Source organism: Molothrus aeneus, chromosome 3, assembly GCF_037042795.1.
Source record: "Molothrus aeneus isolate 106 chromosome 3, BPBGC_Maene_1.0, whole genome shotgun sequence".
NCBI classification, from domain to species: Eukaryota; Metazoa; Chordata; class Aves; order Passeriformes; family Icteridae; genus Molothrus; species Molothrus aeneus.
This window is the reverse complement of record NC_089648.1, coordinates 7,035,350-7,052,663: the sequence shown is the minus strand read 5'-3', so window position 1 is coordinate 7,052,663 and position 17,314 is coordinate 7,035,350. Positions and strand designations below refer to the sequence as shown.

The following is a 17,314-nucleotide window of genomic DNA, read 5'->3' as shown; positions in this document are numbered from 1 at the left end:
GGAAATGGAAGAATGCCCAGGCTGCCACTGCTGGCAGTGTGGGATGAGTAACAGCCCAGTCCTGTATTCCTGCTGCAGGGGGGGAGTCACTGAAGCCAGGATTTACCCCAGAATCACTGAGGTTGGAAAAGACCTCCAAGATCATCAAAACTAACCCTGAGCCCAGCATTGCCTTGTTCACCATTAAACCATGTCCTTAAGTGCCACATCCCCACATCCTTTGAACACTTGCAGGCATGGTGACTGCACCACTTCCCTGCACAGCCTGTTCCCATATTTCACATGCCTTCCTCTGAAGAAATTTTTCCTAATACCTAATCTAAACTTCCCCAGGCCCACTGAGGCCATTTCCAACATTACACCAAGAGGGGAATGAATGAAGAGGAAGATGTACCAACACACTGTGGTACAGGAAAAATTCCAGGCTGACTTGGGAGGGATGGGATGACAGGAAAGGGTCAGGGCACATGCAAAACTTCACATATTCTGAGATGTACTTAAAAGTGCATCAAGGCCAATGTGATGCTGGTAGCTCAGAACTAACAAACAATGCAGGCTCTAACACTAGACTGCTGAAATATTTCATGTGTAACTACAAATGAAGGAGGAACACCAAAACCACTGACTACAACTCCATAACTATCTCTTTCTTAGGTCATCACAGCACAGCTGACCCAAGAAAAAGGTCAGGAAAACTGCAGTTCAATATAGAAAAGTATCCAGTCACTTTAATTTTGTATTTTCAAAAAGATCTGGTTGCTTTTTCTGAAAGCTGCTAAAGGGAAATTGATTTTCTCACATACTCCTTCCCACTGTGCACTTGTGCAAATGTGTTAGAACCAGCATGTTGTATCTTCAAAAGCACCATTTCCATTTCCTCCTTAAAGCTTAATGGGGGGAGGTGGGAAAAAAGACAGAACATCTACATTTCTAACAGTTCCCTGTTTTATTGCAGTACATCAAAGTAGGTTAATATTAAGTGTGTTACCAACATAAAATATTGGTGGTAAGTCATTTTTACATTGTTGACTGTTCCACCTTAAATATTTCTGTGCAAAAGAATCTACATCATTGTTCTGTAGCAGAGAATCTCTTACAATGTCCCCTACAACATTGAGGGCATTAAACAAAAGAGTGAGAAGAGGCAAAAAGCAGAATTTTTTCCCCCACACGCACACTTGTCAGCTTTTATACTCTAAAACAAAAAAAGTGATTACATCTATGCCATGCAAAACTGTACAATAATATTACAATGAAAAACCTAAAAAACATATTTTAAAAATAAATGATATGAAACTGTCATACATAAAAAGGCAGGTATAGCAACACTGGTTTGTTTGTGGATTTCTTCCCTGTAGATGACTGTCTCAAATGGAGAATGAAAATAGGTTGTACTGAGCTGCAGCTGGAATGAGAGGAGCTGGAATTCAGACTGGAAAGCCTGCAGCAGAGCGGCCTCTGGGGGTGTTTATCAAACAAACTGTGAACACAAAGTGCACAGAAGGGGGCTCACACTTTGTGTTAGTGCAGAAAAGTTGTCCCATTTTCTCCATGGAACCCACAGCAGGAATTGCTATGTGCCACTTCGATTCTCAGACTAAGGCTCAGGAGCTGGGGGTACTTGCACTGCAGTAAGTTTTACCCTTAATGCATTCATAAAATGGAAAAGGAATTTTTTTTCCACCCAAGAGCATGTTTGTCCTGTCATTCAGGGTCTGGCCATGCAAACAGCACAGGGCCAGAATCTGTTTCTGTGTTAATAATCCAACTGTTCTGTTTGGAAGGGCTGACACACTGTGAACCAGTCAGGTGCAGTTAAACTACATTTCTATAAATAAACTATGCTTTTTGGACTTTTTTGGTATGGCAAGACCCTTAACTTCCCTCTGCCATGTACCTGAGAATAACACACTTGGGTTGTAACTTATCAGAATCAAATCAAAGAGAGAACATTCCTGACTCAGTTTTGAAACTCATTTAAATGGGCAAAATGTTCATTCATAACAAGCCACAGCAATTAATGGAGGGGAAAAGAAGCAACTATTTCACCACAGTCTCAGGAATGTTCTTTTGAAACCACCAGCTGTCTTCTACAGGCCAAAGGCAAGAGAGAAGAGAGGACTGTAGCCCTGCTTTTGGGTTTATGAAATGTGGGAGGAAACCACATACCTGTGTGTGCACACGTGCAGGGGAAAACTATTTGCCAAACCTATTCCATCCTATAACCTGGAATCCTTAGTAGCTGCCTGAATCTGTTCAGATCCTTGTTGCCATCAAAATAGAGGAAAAAATTAAAGGCAAAACCCCAACAACCCATCTGTTCAAGCACTGTAAAAAATGCAAACAAACACCTTCAGTCTCAGCCAAAAGGAAAAAACCCAGCTAGAAACAGATCCTGTGTACAGAGAACATGTGCCACACTCAGGAATTCAGGGGGAGGGTGTCAGAAGGGTTTCTGCTCCCAGAACAAAATGCAGCCCTCGACATGTGAAGTTGAAGCAGTGCTACAGTGCAAAGGAGCAAACATCAAACCTCAGGAGACAACTGCCCTGGAGATACCAGTCAAGAGTCTTACAGTTCAAATGACCAAGTTACTTTTCCTAGCCCAGTGAGTCTTTAGAAAGCTCAGCTGCAGTATGCATACCAACAAAAAGAGATGAGTGTGGTTTCAAATTGAGTCTGTAACCAAATGGTCCCCAAATATATAAAATTATTGAAGCCCTAGGACAATTTTTCTCTTTTCCAATAAATGATGTGGTCATTTGCTTTTCAACTGAGAGAACAGTTGCTGTTTCTCTTCTGAACAGACACATATAAAAATGCACAGGACCAAACTAATGATTAAATAAATCCTAGAGAAGACTGCTGAGGCTTGGGCATTGTAGTGTACAAACAGTGTGGGCCTGTGGAGCTCTCATCCTCTGAGCTTAGTGTTGGAACACAGCTGACCTATGCTCTGCCTGAAAATGCCAGGGGTTGGTATCAATAGATTGCAGGCACTGGAACAGAGCAAACACAGGGGTTTACTCAATTTAATGTTTGCTAAGTGGTGGCTCTTCAGGTTCCATTTTCAGATAGAGCTTTAGCACAGCTGCAGAAAAATAAAGTCCATGGAAAACAATCCTGTGACCCTCTCTCAGGGGACTGCCATGCAGGCTGCTCTGTCTTTAATGACTACTGTTTAAATGCCTTCTCTCAACATCAAAATAAGATTATTATTTAAATACAACATACAGTAAATACAAAACTAGTCTGCAAAGGCTTTGAAAAGTGTGTGGACATGCTTCACCAAAACAAGGGAATTGTGGGGAAAAAGCAGTGCCTATACTTGAAGCAATATGCAGCCTTTAAAAAGAAGCTGATGTGGAATTTCAATAATGCCAATAATGCCCTGCCTATCTGTCCCTCAGAAATACATAAACTTTTCTGGGAGGAATTACTTTCAGATGCTTTGCTCTTTGCTAAAGCTTTTAATTTCAAATGCCAGGCTTGCAAAAGTAGTAGGTTTGAAGTGAAAACAAACAACACAAGCAGCTTGCTACTCTGAAATACCCAAATAGGAGAGAGACAGGCTTTTGATATGATGGTTCCTACAATAATTTCTTGAATCCCTGTCCCAAAATAACACTGAATGAACTTTAACTTGGATAAGCCTCTTGATTCAGAGTGAAAGAGAAATCTTACCTAGGAGACCCAGCACGATTAAATGGATTAGATGATCTGTGTCTTGTTCCCTATGTCACATTTAGATCATACCTGGAAATTACTGTACATGGTTTGAACTTACCTACAACTTCTATTAGGGAAGACAGAAACTGCAAAACTCCAAACACCTCTGTGTGGGTGAAACTCTACATAACTGCTGACTGCAAGAACACAGAATGGTTTAATGAGAGCCATAACAAGTTTCCAAAACCCACAAACCCCAATAGTCTAAATACAAAAAGCCCTTATGTGTTTGAGTATGGTCATAGTATGAAGTCAGCAACAACACTACTGGGAAGAGAGGCTCATCCCAAATGAAAAGCACAATCTGCCTTGCTAACTAAAGAGAAGAGACATCTTCCTCTTACCATACATCTGCTATCAGTCTCTCATTTATTCTGCTGACTGGGTGACCACTTCAGCTTTTTATTTATTTTTCCAGCTTCAGCAGGCTCTGCCTTCCACTGCAATATTTCCTGCCCTCCAACCTGCCCTGCTTTTGGAACCAAACAGCAGGTGAGCACATAGAAACAACTGCAAATTGCACAAACCCGCAGCACAGGTAGGGGGCAGAGGAAAACCAACCTTGCCAGTGCAGCAGTTGTGGGTCACCAGGCGTCTCTGACTACCACAGTGTGAACAGTGTGAGGTCAGTCTTCAAGGTTCTTTGTTGCTACAGTGACAACAAAGCCAGCCAGGGCCAGCTTTGGGCTAAGGGCACTCGTTTGGCTGATGTGTATTAGCAACCAGTATTTGGTAATGACTGTAAGAGTTTGCTGTTTAGGGATGGTCAAGGAAGTGTGGAAGACCGCTCCCTTCTGAGTTAAACCTGCTGAAAGGCTGACCCAGGGGAACAGTTTTCCTGCTGAATCCAGCTGCACTGAACTGCCTTGCTGCCTGAAGGACCTCTCCTGTAGCTGCTGCAAGGCTCCAGCTCACAGGTGGCACGCATGGAGCCAGGGCAGCCTGTGGCTGGCTGTTGGGACAGGGCCTTGCTGCCAACTGTTGTAGTTTCTGAAAAGGATGGGGACTGTGAGGAAAACAGGAATTACAGCCTCAGTTCTGCTACTGAAGGCCAGAAGGAGAGAAGTGTAGTGAGAGCACTGCGGGGGCAGTGCCGCGAGCACACGGAATCTCTGTCCTGCCGGAGGTTTTAGCCAGGCCTCCGAGTCTGTAAATCACCGAGCATGAAAACAGGGACAACACAAATCTTAAATTAAAGGCTCTCTTAAATAAGCATCCATCTTCTGCTGCATACACAATGCTTTTTTTCTTTGAATATATACATACGTATTTTACTCTAACATCTGCGTATTTATTTAAACTCTGTACTGTAGTAAAATATGCATCATTTTAATCAATAAGGATTTGCTGGCGACAATCAGATTGACATTCAAACGTGGTGGCTGAAAGCTTTTATGTGCCTCTGACATACTGATCATTCCCCATGGTGGGGAAGGGGTCTCTGTGCTACTTTTGTACAGTACAATGAGCTATTGTATGAAAACAAAATCCCTCTGAATTTTCTCTTGTTGACACTGGTCTGGTCTACTTATGCTACCTTTTGGGAAGTGGAAGGGGAGTGGGATAAATATGTCTTTAAAAATGAAGCAGCTGTAACCACAAAAATGAAACCATTACTAATACAAATCTACAGCATCTGATATTTACCAACACCCTAGCTTTGCTCATTTGCTGCTGTCAGATCTGGGGAGGTGAGGCAATGCTGAACGGTGCTGAAGGCGACCAGCTTTTACCTTCCTCGGTACCCCACTCCCAGATCCTTTTCCGACAGGGAATGGGGAGGGTTAGGAGGATGAAGGTGAGAACTGGAGCAAGTGAAGGGGACAGCCATGGGGACAGCAAGCTGATGTGATGCCATATCTGAATGCTGAAGCAGTTCATGAGTCCCAACTCACGTGGTCAGAGCTCTCCAGGGAGAGGCTCTTGGTCTTGTGAGGAGAAACCGGGCTGGGAGGGCTGCTGAGGTTGGAGCTGTTCGATGCCGTTGAGTGTCTCGGAGAGTCAGAGTCCTGCAGCCCAGAGACACACAGGAGCACCAGTAAGTAACAGGACAGCAACTCTGGGGGTCACAGAGTGTCCCAGCAACAGTGGCTGGATTCAAAGGCCTCTGCGGATTTTGCTTGTGTCCAAAAATACTGAGGGATCTTTTTTGCTCGCAATTTCCAAGGAGACCTGAGATTAAATGGTCAGGTCACTCTGCTTTCAGCAGGCATAAGTGATACTGACATAAGGACAAAGCACCAGTGGGATTCTGGCAGTCTGTGTGTTGCCAAGGGCTGCTTGGCCAGCAGAGTGTGCAGCTACAACAGCTCCTGCATTTTCACAGATTATGATCAAGATGCTCCTGCACTAAAATGAGAAATTTTGTGGCTTCATCACAGCTTCCTCTTCTATGTCAGCCCCAGGGTATCAGTTCAAACATCCTATCGAGTTACTTGGATCTTCCAGAGCACAGGAGAATGCAATTCTGAGCCTGAAGTTGAACTGACAGCTGCCTTTCAGCTTCCACTGGCAGGATATATCCAGTATCATGAAAAGCCTGTGTGATCTCTTATTTTCACACTCCTTGGTAAGAAAATGGGTTGGGGAAGTTTTGTAGGCCAGTGTCAGATTGAACCCTCCTATGTAAAACAATTTTGGCTGGAGGGACTGAGTTTAGCACTGGGCAGGATTTCAGTCCTATCATAATGATAGTCTTGACTGCACCAAATAGAAATTATTAAATCATTTTCCTGCTCTAAACAAAATTATAATTCTTAAATTGCCTTGTTAACTTCTGAGTACAAAGTGTCTCCTGTGAAGTGGTTGCTAAGATAGCTTAGGAATCTTTGCACATAAAGGCCAAAAGGAATATCAACACTTCAAGCCGTGATATGCCACGATCAGGCTGTTACTCTTCTGGGTCTGTGTTTGGGGGAGCCTCGCTATCCACACATCTCCAGCTAAGGAACTTGCAGAGCTTTTTCTGCATCCTAAATACCTGCACCAGAGCTGACACTTTGGCCAAAGCCTTTTGTAGCTTGAAATACAGGAAATCCTTCTCTCCACTGTCAATGACTCCCAAACTTGTAGCCAACCCCGTGAGAGGATTGAAGTGCCTCACCTTTATCCACACCTGAAAGGTTCCTCCTCCTGCTGCAGCCACTCACCTCTCGCTCGTAGTCCCTTGTGGGAGCATCACTGCCCTGGTCCAGCCCCCCTGAGGACAGGGACCCGTCAGAGGGCGATGCCATGGGCTGGCGCTTCGCTCCGTAGCTCCCTCCCGAGAATTCCCTGCGCAAAGCGCTGCCGTTCTGTGCCGACGATCCTGCAACACAGGGATCAAGCTGTGTTACAGAGAATCACAGATTAATGAGGTTGGAAGAGACCTCTGAGATCATCGAGTCCAACCTATGCCCTAACACGTCAACCAGACTATAGCACCAAGTGCCATGTCGAGTCTTTTTTATCTTTGCAATAGAGGCAAGAGAGGCATCAAGAGCTACACACAGCTCAGCAACAAAATTAATAACCATGGAGCGTCACGGACATATTTTATGAAAAATACTTTTGCTAGGATCTTTTCTCCTGAGAAGCTGAGAGGCCTCAGGAACAAAATGTAAACAATGGTTATCTGCTGCTGTGGAATGCAACAGGTGCATCTGTGATTGGTCTCATGTGGTTGTTTTTAATTAATGGCAAATCACAGTCCAGCTGTCTTTGACACTCTGGTCAGTCACAAGATTTTATTATCATTCCTTTCTATTCCTTTCAAGCCTTCTGATGAAATCCTTTCTTCTATTCTTTAGTGTAGTTTTAATATATCATTTTCTTTTAATATAATATATATCATAAAATAATAAACCAGCCTTCTGAAACATGGAGTCAAGATTCTCATCTTTTCTCGTCCTGGGACCCCTGTGAACACCACCACAATGGAGCTTGTGAACAATTTGTCACTGATTTAAAACACTTGAGCAGGAGCAAAACAGTCCCAGGGCTAAGAATGTAATTTGAATTCTAACATCAATTAAAAAAAACCTGACCAATTACGAGTGTGGGACTCTCAAAAGCACTACCGGCTTAGTCACGTGCTCCTTTGAAAGCAAGACTAAAATACTCTGCTGGCCCTTGGCAGCAACACAGTCAGCCATCACTTGGGAAAATCCTCATCCAGCGTGGAGAGAAGGATCTGCAGGCAGCCCTTTCCCTGAAACCCTTGTGCCCAGCCCCCAGAAGAAGAGAGCTCTGTTTGCTTACGTGCTGCCAAGCCGCTGCTGGCGCTCATGGAGCGTCCCGGCTCCGTGCGGGATTTGGTGATCGACGGGATGCTGACGGAGCCGCTGAACACCGTCCGGCTCTCCTGGGGCCGCAGGTTCTGAAACGCACACACACACCACACGGTCACTTCTCCACCGCTGCCTCAACCGTGCAGTTCTGTCTTGTAAGGCCCCAAAACACAGGAAAGCCCCGACCTTACCAGAGCTGAGTATCTGGGCAGCAAGTCAGCAAAAATTGCAAAAAAATATTCTGCAGTTTAGTGCAGAGACTGGCAGCACACGCAACGCGGCAGTCAAGTGCTGAATTACATGGACATATGCAGGGAACTGAAAGAATACACGGAATAGTCCCAGAATTTCCCTGAAAGGATGGCTTGCAAGCCTAATTAAGCTGCTGTAGATATATTCAAATCATACTGCATAAGGCCTTTTTTCTGAACACAAGCTTCCAAGGATCTAATTACAATTTCTCTTTGATGCCATCGTCTGTGCCATGATTGTGTAAGTTGATACAATATCCAGGTTAATCCCTAATGCTTGCAGAGTTATTAATAGATAGTGGATCAATCTGTATAGCAATTACTTATGAAATTCCAAAGGTGTTAACAGCATCCCTCCAAACCTACACTAGCTGAGCCAAAGTGAGAAGCAGCCTCCTGTTTCCAGCCTGCACAAAGAGGAGGACCAGAGCACATGCCACTGTTTTTCTACATATTTCAATTATTGCTCCTGAGAGTTCTAGTGTGATTTTCTAAACTAATCAGTTACTGGACTGAAGTGGTCCTTTACAGAGGAGATAAACCATAACTTACCTACTTAGATATGGCAGTTCCCCAAACCTAAGTTGTCTCTAAAAGAAGGTGAAAGAGTACTTTGAAGTGAGTTCTGGGAGATTTTATTTCTGCTTCTGTTAACCTACAGCTGACCTTAGGGGAGAAGACCTCTCAGATTATTTAGCCCCTCTCTCTGTGTATGAGCTGGCTTACCTGCCCATGTGTGTCATTTCAGCTCTGGCTAAATGTGAGACCTTGTCCTGCTCATCAATAGAGTGTGATTTGCACTATTAAGCCAATACCATTAACTGGGACTAGGTTCAGGGAATCTTCATAGATGCACAATGTGAAAGAAATGCAGGTAGCTCTAAGAATTACTTCCTTTACCCTCTACAGCCTCCCCTCTGCAGTAACTGTTTCTTCCTATTTGTATTTTATTATTTCCCCATCCTCACACTGAGAAGAGTAGCCATATATAAAACAATAGTTGCAAGTGCAGTGCTTCTTTAAACTAGGGTGTTGCTGAAAATTTCAGATCAGAACAAAGACTCTACCCCACAAGGATATTCTCAGAGAACCTTGGTACTACCCATGTCTCTATCTGTATTTTAAAAAGGATAATTAAATTGAGGCTGTGTAAGAAACAGATTTCATACAGGTCAGACCTCATCAGATAACCTGCTGCCAAATCCAGTCTTACAATGATCCTTGGAATCATTGCTCTGACAGGCCCCTTTGATCTTCAGGCAACCCTTGGCTTTTCATTCTCCCAGGGTGCCAGAAATGGCTGATTTTTAATGTGCAGCAAATAAGAATTAAAATCTCTCATCTGTTCCCAGATCTCTCACAAACACCAGCAAAAGAGAATCAGAGACCTTACCAATGAAAAAGCTCTTTTTACTTCTCCCTTCTTCCACTGCTGCACCATGAGGATTTATACCTAAAGGCTTGGAAACAGTCTCTTAAATTATTTGTGGGATACTATCGCTGTCTCTTGCTTAGCTTCCCCCCTTCTTTTTTAATAACCAACCTACTTTGCAGTACAAAATACTGAGCTGCTGCATTTCCCCCACGTGACAAACTGAGATGCAGAGTTTGAGCATCCTGACTGTACCTAAACCATGGAGGGTCATTCCCCTGACCATACAGAGAGGAACTGAGGCGCTGAGGGATGAGTTACTGCTGTGTTTTGAGAAAGAAAGGAAAGCCAAGTGCAGCTCTGGCTTAGTACACTGAGGCTGCAAGGCTGGTATAAACCTACAGAGGTTCGTTTTGCAAAGAGAACAATTCTGTTTAATGATAAGGTGATTAACCTCCTTCACAGTGACTGAGCAGGCAACATACAGGTACCAGGGGAAGGAGGGAATGCGTGGGTGCACAAAAAAAGACTCATTTGTTTTAACACTGTGCTCTAAAGATGATTATTTTTCGTGCCCTCAGTTCGCAACGTCCATGTAATTCCTTGTAGGAAGTCTCTCCACAAGCAAATCTTTCATCGTTCTTTGTTCTAAAAATAAAATAAGCACATGCCAGGGCTGCTGGCATTTTGGACCAAACCTCCTGGAAGTGGTGTGCACATGATGCAGGAAGGGGATTCAAAGGAAAATAAACGGCGGTTATTAGCGGTAGTTATAAAGCAGCACAACGCAGCAGGTTAAAAACACAGAAAACAAAAGGAAACCTGAGCTTGCTTTAGAGAGACAAAAACCCCTCATTTCGAGCAACAATTCAAATCCTAGCAGGAAAATTCATCCCCACTGCTGGACCAGATGGAGAAAGATGAAAGAAGTGGGGGAAAAGCAGCAGCAGAGGAGCTGCTGCTGAGCACAGTGAATCACTGTGAAACAGGGTGAGAGGCCCAGATTATTTGGGTGCATCCCATTCCAGCTGGAGAGTGGAGCTGTGGGTGCAATCAGTGCCAGGGTTACAGAGCCTCTGCTCCTGCTCCAGCTCCCTGGGGACCTTCTGCAGCACTGGGATGAGGGACAGGCTCTGACTGGACAGGTACAGCACCCACAGTGACTGCTTCTGTTCCTCTGTCCATTGTGCTGCTTGGTCTTGCTTTGGGGTTTGTTTTGTTCTAAAGTAGTGCTCTGTTCATCACACTATAAAACTCAGGTTTCAACTCTCCTATGAAATAACATGACAAACTCTACTTTAACAAGTAATTTTTCAACTCCCCTATGGATTCCACACTGTCCTGGTTCCAATATCCAATCCTACCTGGGACCATGGCACCCTTCTTACACTAACATCTCCAAACACAAAGGGAGGATGGACAGACATGAAACCAAACTCACAGCCTGGCTTTCCATACAGCTTCCAGCACCTCTACCCTCATGCCCCAAAGCAGACAAACACTTTTCCTCACACAAGACTAAACCTCTAGTGCTCTAAGGAGCTAACAAGGCAGGATCTTGACACTCCAGGTTGCCCACTTCACTTTTTTTCCCCTCCAGTTTATGCTAGGAGGCTGCAACATTAGGATGAAGGATGCTCCTAGAGAAAAAATTGAGAGTTACTGTCTAAAGCACCAGGGGTCATTCCTTACTGATCCCAGGGAGACTACTCACATGAGAAAGGGAAGGTAGAGGGAGGGTCACAGTCCGGTGACACATCACTGCATGTTAAACACAGACAATTTTATAGCACAGTTGGATTAAAACAACCCTGTCACAACCAGAACTGAAATACAGCTTCAGTGACCCTATAATGACCCTCTAGGAGAGAAACAACTTTCAATTCAACTTAACAGAATTTTTTTTTGCATTTCAACACAGCATTCCTCTCGTGTGTTAATGGCTGTGACAACTGGGACTCACAGCAGTGACGCATGACCATGCACGTAACCAGTCAAAGCTCAGCTGTGCAAACTGGTTTTGGAGCCATAAGGAGAAGATTTATTTTCCTCCTGCGTTTTTAAATTCAGTCAAGTGTTGGATGCAGATATGTTTCCAAAACCTTCCCAGTGACAGGGCTCCAGCAGGGCAGCCCAGAGGCACTGGAAGCAGCCTGGCAGTGAAGGTTTGCCAGAAATCAAGAGCAACGTTCCCATGACAGCAATGGGCATGGCCTGGACCCACACAAATCCTGAGCAAACAACAGCATCACACACATCTACCTACAGGTTATTCCTGATTTATCTGTCCCAGGCAGAGCTGCAGGCCCCAGCATGGTACACAGCTGTGATGCACTGCAGGTACCTGTGTGCCTGCTTCACTCTGGTTTGGATTTCTACAGGACACAGCAAACCCCAGGCAGGCAGACCTGGATGCACAATGCAAGAAAAAAAAGGGAAGACCACTTCCATCCCTCCAATCTACATTGCAACTGGAAGGATGCCTAAAGAACAGCATCCTACCTCATTTTCTTCCTAAAACTACCAGGGTTAAGAGGATCTACATCAGCAAGTTGTCACCATCTTTAATTTTTATCCTGTTTCTACATGTTCTAATTTAACTTATTTACTTTAACCTAGAAACTGCTTGAGTCACTAGTTGTGTCTGTCCCTTTCCATCAGTGTCCAGTACAGTGCACAAATTCTCACATTCCACATGAATTCATCATAAACAAACAGCCTGAAAACTTGGTCCAACATAGACAGATCCAGAACCTCTTCCTAATTCAACCTGGTATGCAGCACTGTGACTGCTGGAGGATGAACACTGGGGAACAGACTAGTTCTCATTCAAAATTCCCACATCCTTCCTGCTGATTAAAAATTTTATTCTCATAGAAAAAGGTTCAGCCCCAAACTCTTCTTTTTTTTTCCCCTAAGGCCATGAAGTGTCTGCTTCTTGTCAGAGCTGTGGGAAGACCCCAGCTGATAGCAGAAAGTAAATTGTCTGGGACAAAAGGAAATGGAGGGGTGAAGGAACAGCTTACAAGGGGTTTTCTCCCACGTTAATAGCCAGGCAAAAGGAAAACCACACAGTGTTAGTAGAGTGAACACCTGACTCAGCCATTCATACCCTCAGAGTGACAAAGTCTGGAGTACCGAGGACAGAGCGTGGAGGCGGGGAAAATGCAGGGTGTATGGAATCGTAAGAGAGGAATTTTTCAGCTGAATTAACAGTCATGTGGTAGATGTGCTCAAAGTTGCTCGGAGAGGAGATCAGACGGGAGGGATGATGAGGGAATTGATAAGGGGAACGCTGCTATCAAAGACAACAGAGAGAGAATGCAATGAAGGATGGTTGTACAGGTTACACCGGCACCAGCAGTTCCACAAGAGCAGTGAGACACAGAGCAGGGACAGCAGACAGCAAACCCTGCTGGCTGTCAGCACACAGGGGCTGACACTGCCACCCCCAGTGCTCTGAGCACCTTCCTGACACAGAGTCTGATGGGCTGCAGCCCTTGCTGTTGGCTAAAACATTAGAAACAAATAAAACTTTTAACTCATTGGGAATAGATTCTAATATTTATTATTTTTTGATATTTCAAAGAGCACCACAGTTGTAAAAGGTGCTTTACAGACAGTTGAGAAGTATCAGTTCCCTGCCTTGAGGAGCTTACAATCTAAAATAGACATAACACAAACAAAGGAAGGTGAACACAGGTGAGGTGGTGTGGGGAGAAGAAAAGATGAGCATACACAGCAGTTAGAGACTGTTAAGAAATTTCCTTCTGTTATTCATGCAATTTAGTGATTCCATTAAAATCATCACCCGTACAACAAACACAGAGTATTTCCAGCAGTGGGAGGAACAGTGTTTCCACAGGGTGGGGACACAGGCTGTGTGGGAAGGTGAAGGGGTTAGTGTCAGACCACTGGGACAAGTCTCTCTGCTGACAGGTGACCAAGGCCCATGTCCTGCTCTGTGGCACTCACATTCTCTGAACAGAGAGACATAATTCTCTCTCACAGGATTTTTCCTGGAGAAGCACAGAGGGAAGAAAACAATTCTTATCTCTACTTGCTGCTCCTGTTGTTTTTGCACATGTGGAATGTGTTAGGGAGATTGTGATTTGTCAATTGGATTCTGCTGAGGATTGTTTTGATTTCTTGGCCAATTGGCTCAAAGCTGTGTCCTGGCTATCTGGAGACAGTCACGAGTTTTCTTTAGCATGTATCTTTTGTATAGTAGTATAGTATCTCTTTAATATAGCATAGTATAATGTGATATAATATAGTTTTAATAAAGCAATTGTTCAGCTTTCTGAATCAATGGAGTCAGATGCCAATCATTCCCAGAGTTGGAGTCACCCTGTTTTTACTACACTGCTCCACGCTGGCTCAATCCTGACAGTGCCAAGGGGAGCCAGCACTGCCATCCCTGCAGAGGATCAGGCCCTTCTTCAGCACATAAAGTGTGAAAACATTGGGAAATTCAAATGTTTGTAATAGGTCAGCTGAGCAGTGTGCTCCCACAGCGTGATGTAAAGAAGGAGAGGGGAGAAATAACCCTGCAAACTGAACAGGAACACTTTCTAATTCATCTCTATGGAATGTGCTGACCCAAGTGCTCGTATCATTGAAAGTCATCTAAATCCAGATTTAACGGAAGAGATTTTCAAGGCTCAGTTTCCCTCCCTGTGCCGTCTGCACATCCTCAGTCAGCCTGCAGTGGGCTGGTTTCCTATGGATACCAGTAAATCACAACACCTTTTCTCCTTTCTAAGTTCCTCTTCCCCTCGTCCAACTGATTTCATCTCCTTAAAACAGGTATTTCTGAGTAATATTAGAAATGTTAAGACTTAAAATATAAAATATGGTAAAAATATAGCTTACCCCTCCACTAAACCTAAGGCACTACTTTTTGTATGTGGAACGTATTAAAGTCTGGAAGAACATTAAGTCACATCCCAATACATATTATATCAAACATTATTGTTACTGTTCTCTTCATTTCAGCTGGTAAAATCCAACTTTTTTTTTTTTTTTAAACACATGGTTATTATGAGGCTTTGCCTGTTAACCAAAACATCAATTACCACATTATGGCATATAAGACATAATATACATTAAATTGTTCTTAGTAACTTTAGCAGCATCTAAATATCAGTACAAGAAGCCACCATTCCAAAATGGTCCAGGACAGCAGACTTTGCTGAGTTCTCTGCAGCGAACTGGTAGCAAAGCCAGCTACATTCCTAAAAGCCAATAAGGGAGATATGGCAGTGTCTAAAACCACAAGCTAAAAAGCAGAGGGTAGGCCAGCTGCAGATCATGGAAATACTTAGCCAGCATTCATGAATGTGAGAAAGCCACGATATGGCAACATTTTAAAAATGATACTCCATGGAACTTTTTCCATAGACTCCACCATTAGATGCATGCATGGGGTTCCCATTTTCTTTAAAGAATACCAAATATAGATAAGTATTCATTTACTTTAAAAGTTTCTCAATTGAAACAAGCAAAGCTTCACACATCATCTAGAATGGAAGTAGAATGGCTCATGTATAATGAGGTCAAACTGAAGCATAATGTTCAAATATAATGGCAGTCAAGACCAGCTTTTGTATATAAAAATACTTAGGCATGCAGAATATGAAAGCAAAATCAATCCTGTACATCTGATGTACACAGAGAGGTGGTCTGTGCTGCAGTAAGTGCAGTTCCAGATTTCAGATCTTCACTACAAAGGAGCATCCACGATAAAGTGGCTTCAAGGGACAAGAGGGCAGAAGGGAGGCCAGACTGTACGGCCAGGTTAATTGGTGACAGGCTGCTAGGGAAGAAAAACATGTAAACAAATAAGTTTGGGGATACACTAACAGGAACCATTCCAAATTGTACAAAACAAGACAATGACCCAGATCCACAGCAATAAAACACAAATATGTACTGATTACTGCTCTGCTAATAGGAAACAACAGCTTCTGGTTTCTGGTGTGTTGCAGCCCACAGATTTGTGTGCCAAAGCCAGACCATGAGTGCTCACCATGAAGAAAAGAAGGATGCAGATTTACAGTTGCCTGAAACCCCCTAAATCTGATGTCCCTCTGAGCCTTGGCCATGGTTCTGCCCAAACTCCAGGGCTCTACTGAAGTCAAAGGTGTCTGTTCATGGAAAGAACAATGTGGGACTAGGCCAACAGACTGCAACTTCCACAAACACATCAGAGTGTCTGGTGCATACCAAGAAAACTGGAAAACACTGCAAACAACACACAGAGAAAGCATCTTTCTCCCCCATGTGGCTGCACCAGCAAGGGCAAACAAACAGGTGAATATGTTGTACACAAACAGGCACCTGATTCAACACAAGAAATAGTGCAAAAGGGTTTGAACACTCCCTCTATTCCAGTTACAACACAAATTAAACTCTCTACAGCTGGTCTTTTAAAAGACACCATTAAGACAGTGGTGGGCAGAGAGCAAGCAGGCTCTGCATCCACCAGGCCAGGCTTAGAGCAGCACAAGTGCAGGTCCCCCGCTGCCCACAGACACAGCCCAGCCACCCATCAAGGGCCATCACTACCAATCCTAACTCTGCTTCTCTCAGTTCTTGGCATATCCCCCAAAAAAGGCAGTGAGGCTGAAGTGGTTGGATTTTTCTGATTCACATTGCATCTATGAAGTGAATATGTGTATATTAATGAATAAACACATACATATACCTAAAACTGTCATTTGCTTTATAAAGTTCACCCATGTGTGCTAGATAAAAGCTGGGCTGAGCTGGCTATTTAGCTTGTGACAATCTCATCCAACACAGAGATTAAAATACCTATTCTCTATGAAAACCTATTTCTACCTAAGGACCCTTTTGCCCATACAGCACTATATTGACTTCTGTGAAAGCTCAATGCTGGGTGAAACATTTCTATTGGTAGATCCAGCCAAATGTGAAGGTGCTCAAATAAAGCAGAAGAAACTGCAAATGAAAAGTCCCACTCCACTCTCTCATGCACTTTCTGCATTCCAGTACTCCATTAAAAAAAAAAAAAGGTTGTACTACCTAAAATAGCTGGAGGAAGAGAATTTGAGAAGACTGAGTATTAGCCTTGCACTGCTTGCTACCCCCAGCCTCAGCCCCAAAAATGCATTTTACCATTCACTTCCACAAACAAGAACAGGCATTCCCAAAGTAAAGTGCTGCAAACTTTCCCAAAGTCTGTTAAAAATAAATACTTTCTCTTCTGAACCACACTAATCTATTAAAAAATACAAAGGACATGTTCCAGCTGCAAACTCAGGACACACACTCAGCAGCACAGAAACCCCCCAGTTTTCCACCTTTTGGGAATAAGGTATGAAACTGGTGAAATAATTCCATGTCCTGGAAAAGGAACCACCATACAGATAAACTGTACACAGGGTTGGATGATTATTCTTTACCTTGTGTACTGATTCTCCAGGAAACATCCTTTGTTTCCATGCCCTCTTCTCGTTCTAAATTTCCTTCCAGTAAAACATTAGACTCTATACATAACCTCAAATGCCCACACAACTCCTTTTCTTCTATTTCTGTGCCTGAGAAACAAAGTTCTTAGTCTGGAATGGATTAAATGGAAACTCAGTCCAGGCAAATACCTTACAGGAAGATGTTGGAAAAGAAAAAGCTGCCTGGACTGAAGTTGCTCTTGACAGAACATTTATTTC

The 17,314-nt window shown here is 43.5% G+C and overlaps 1 protein-coding gene across 9 annotated transcripts in view; it reads right to left on the bottom strand.

The window, feature by feature from the left end:
• Positions 1 to 927: 927 nt before the first annotated feature.
• The window catches only part of CDC42BPA (CDC42 binding protein kinase alpha), a 183,434-nt gene continuing 167,047 nt past the window's right edge, over positions 928 to 17,314 (bottom strand). For 4 of the 9 annotated variants that reach the window (XM_066546193.1, XM_066546186.1, XM_066546187.1 and 1 more), the window contains 4 exons: positions 12,733 to 12,918; positions 7,969 to 8,086; positions 6,879 to 7,036; positions 928 to 5,738 (listed from right to left, as the gene is read on the bottom strand). In XM_066546193.1, coding sequence (XP_066402290.1) covers positions 5,607 to 5,738; positions 6,879 to 7,036; positions 7,969 to 8,086; positions 12,733 to 12,918 — 594 coding nt within the window. In that variant the 3' untranslated portion in view covers positions 928 to 5,606. Of the gene's footprint in view, positions 5,739 to 6,878; positions 7,037 to 7,968; positions 8,087 to 12,732; positions 12,919 to 13,172; positions 15,439 to 17,314 lie in introns of those variants that run through there. The other 5 variants (XM_066546189.1, XM_066546194.1, XM_066546195.1 and 2 more) reach the window with 3 other exon arrangements.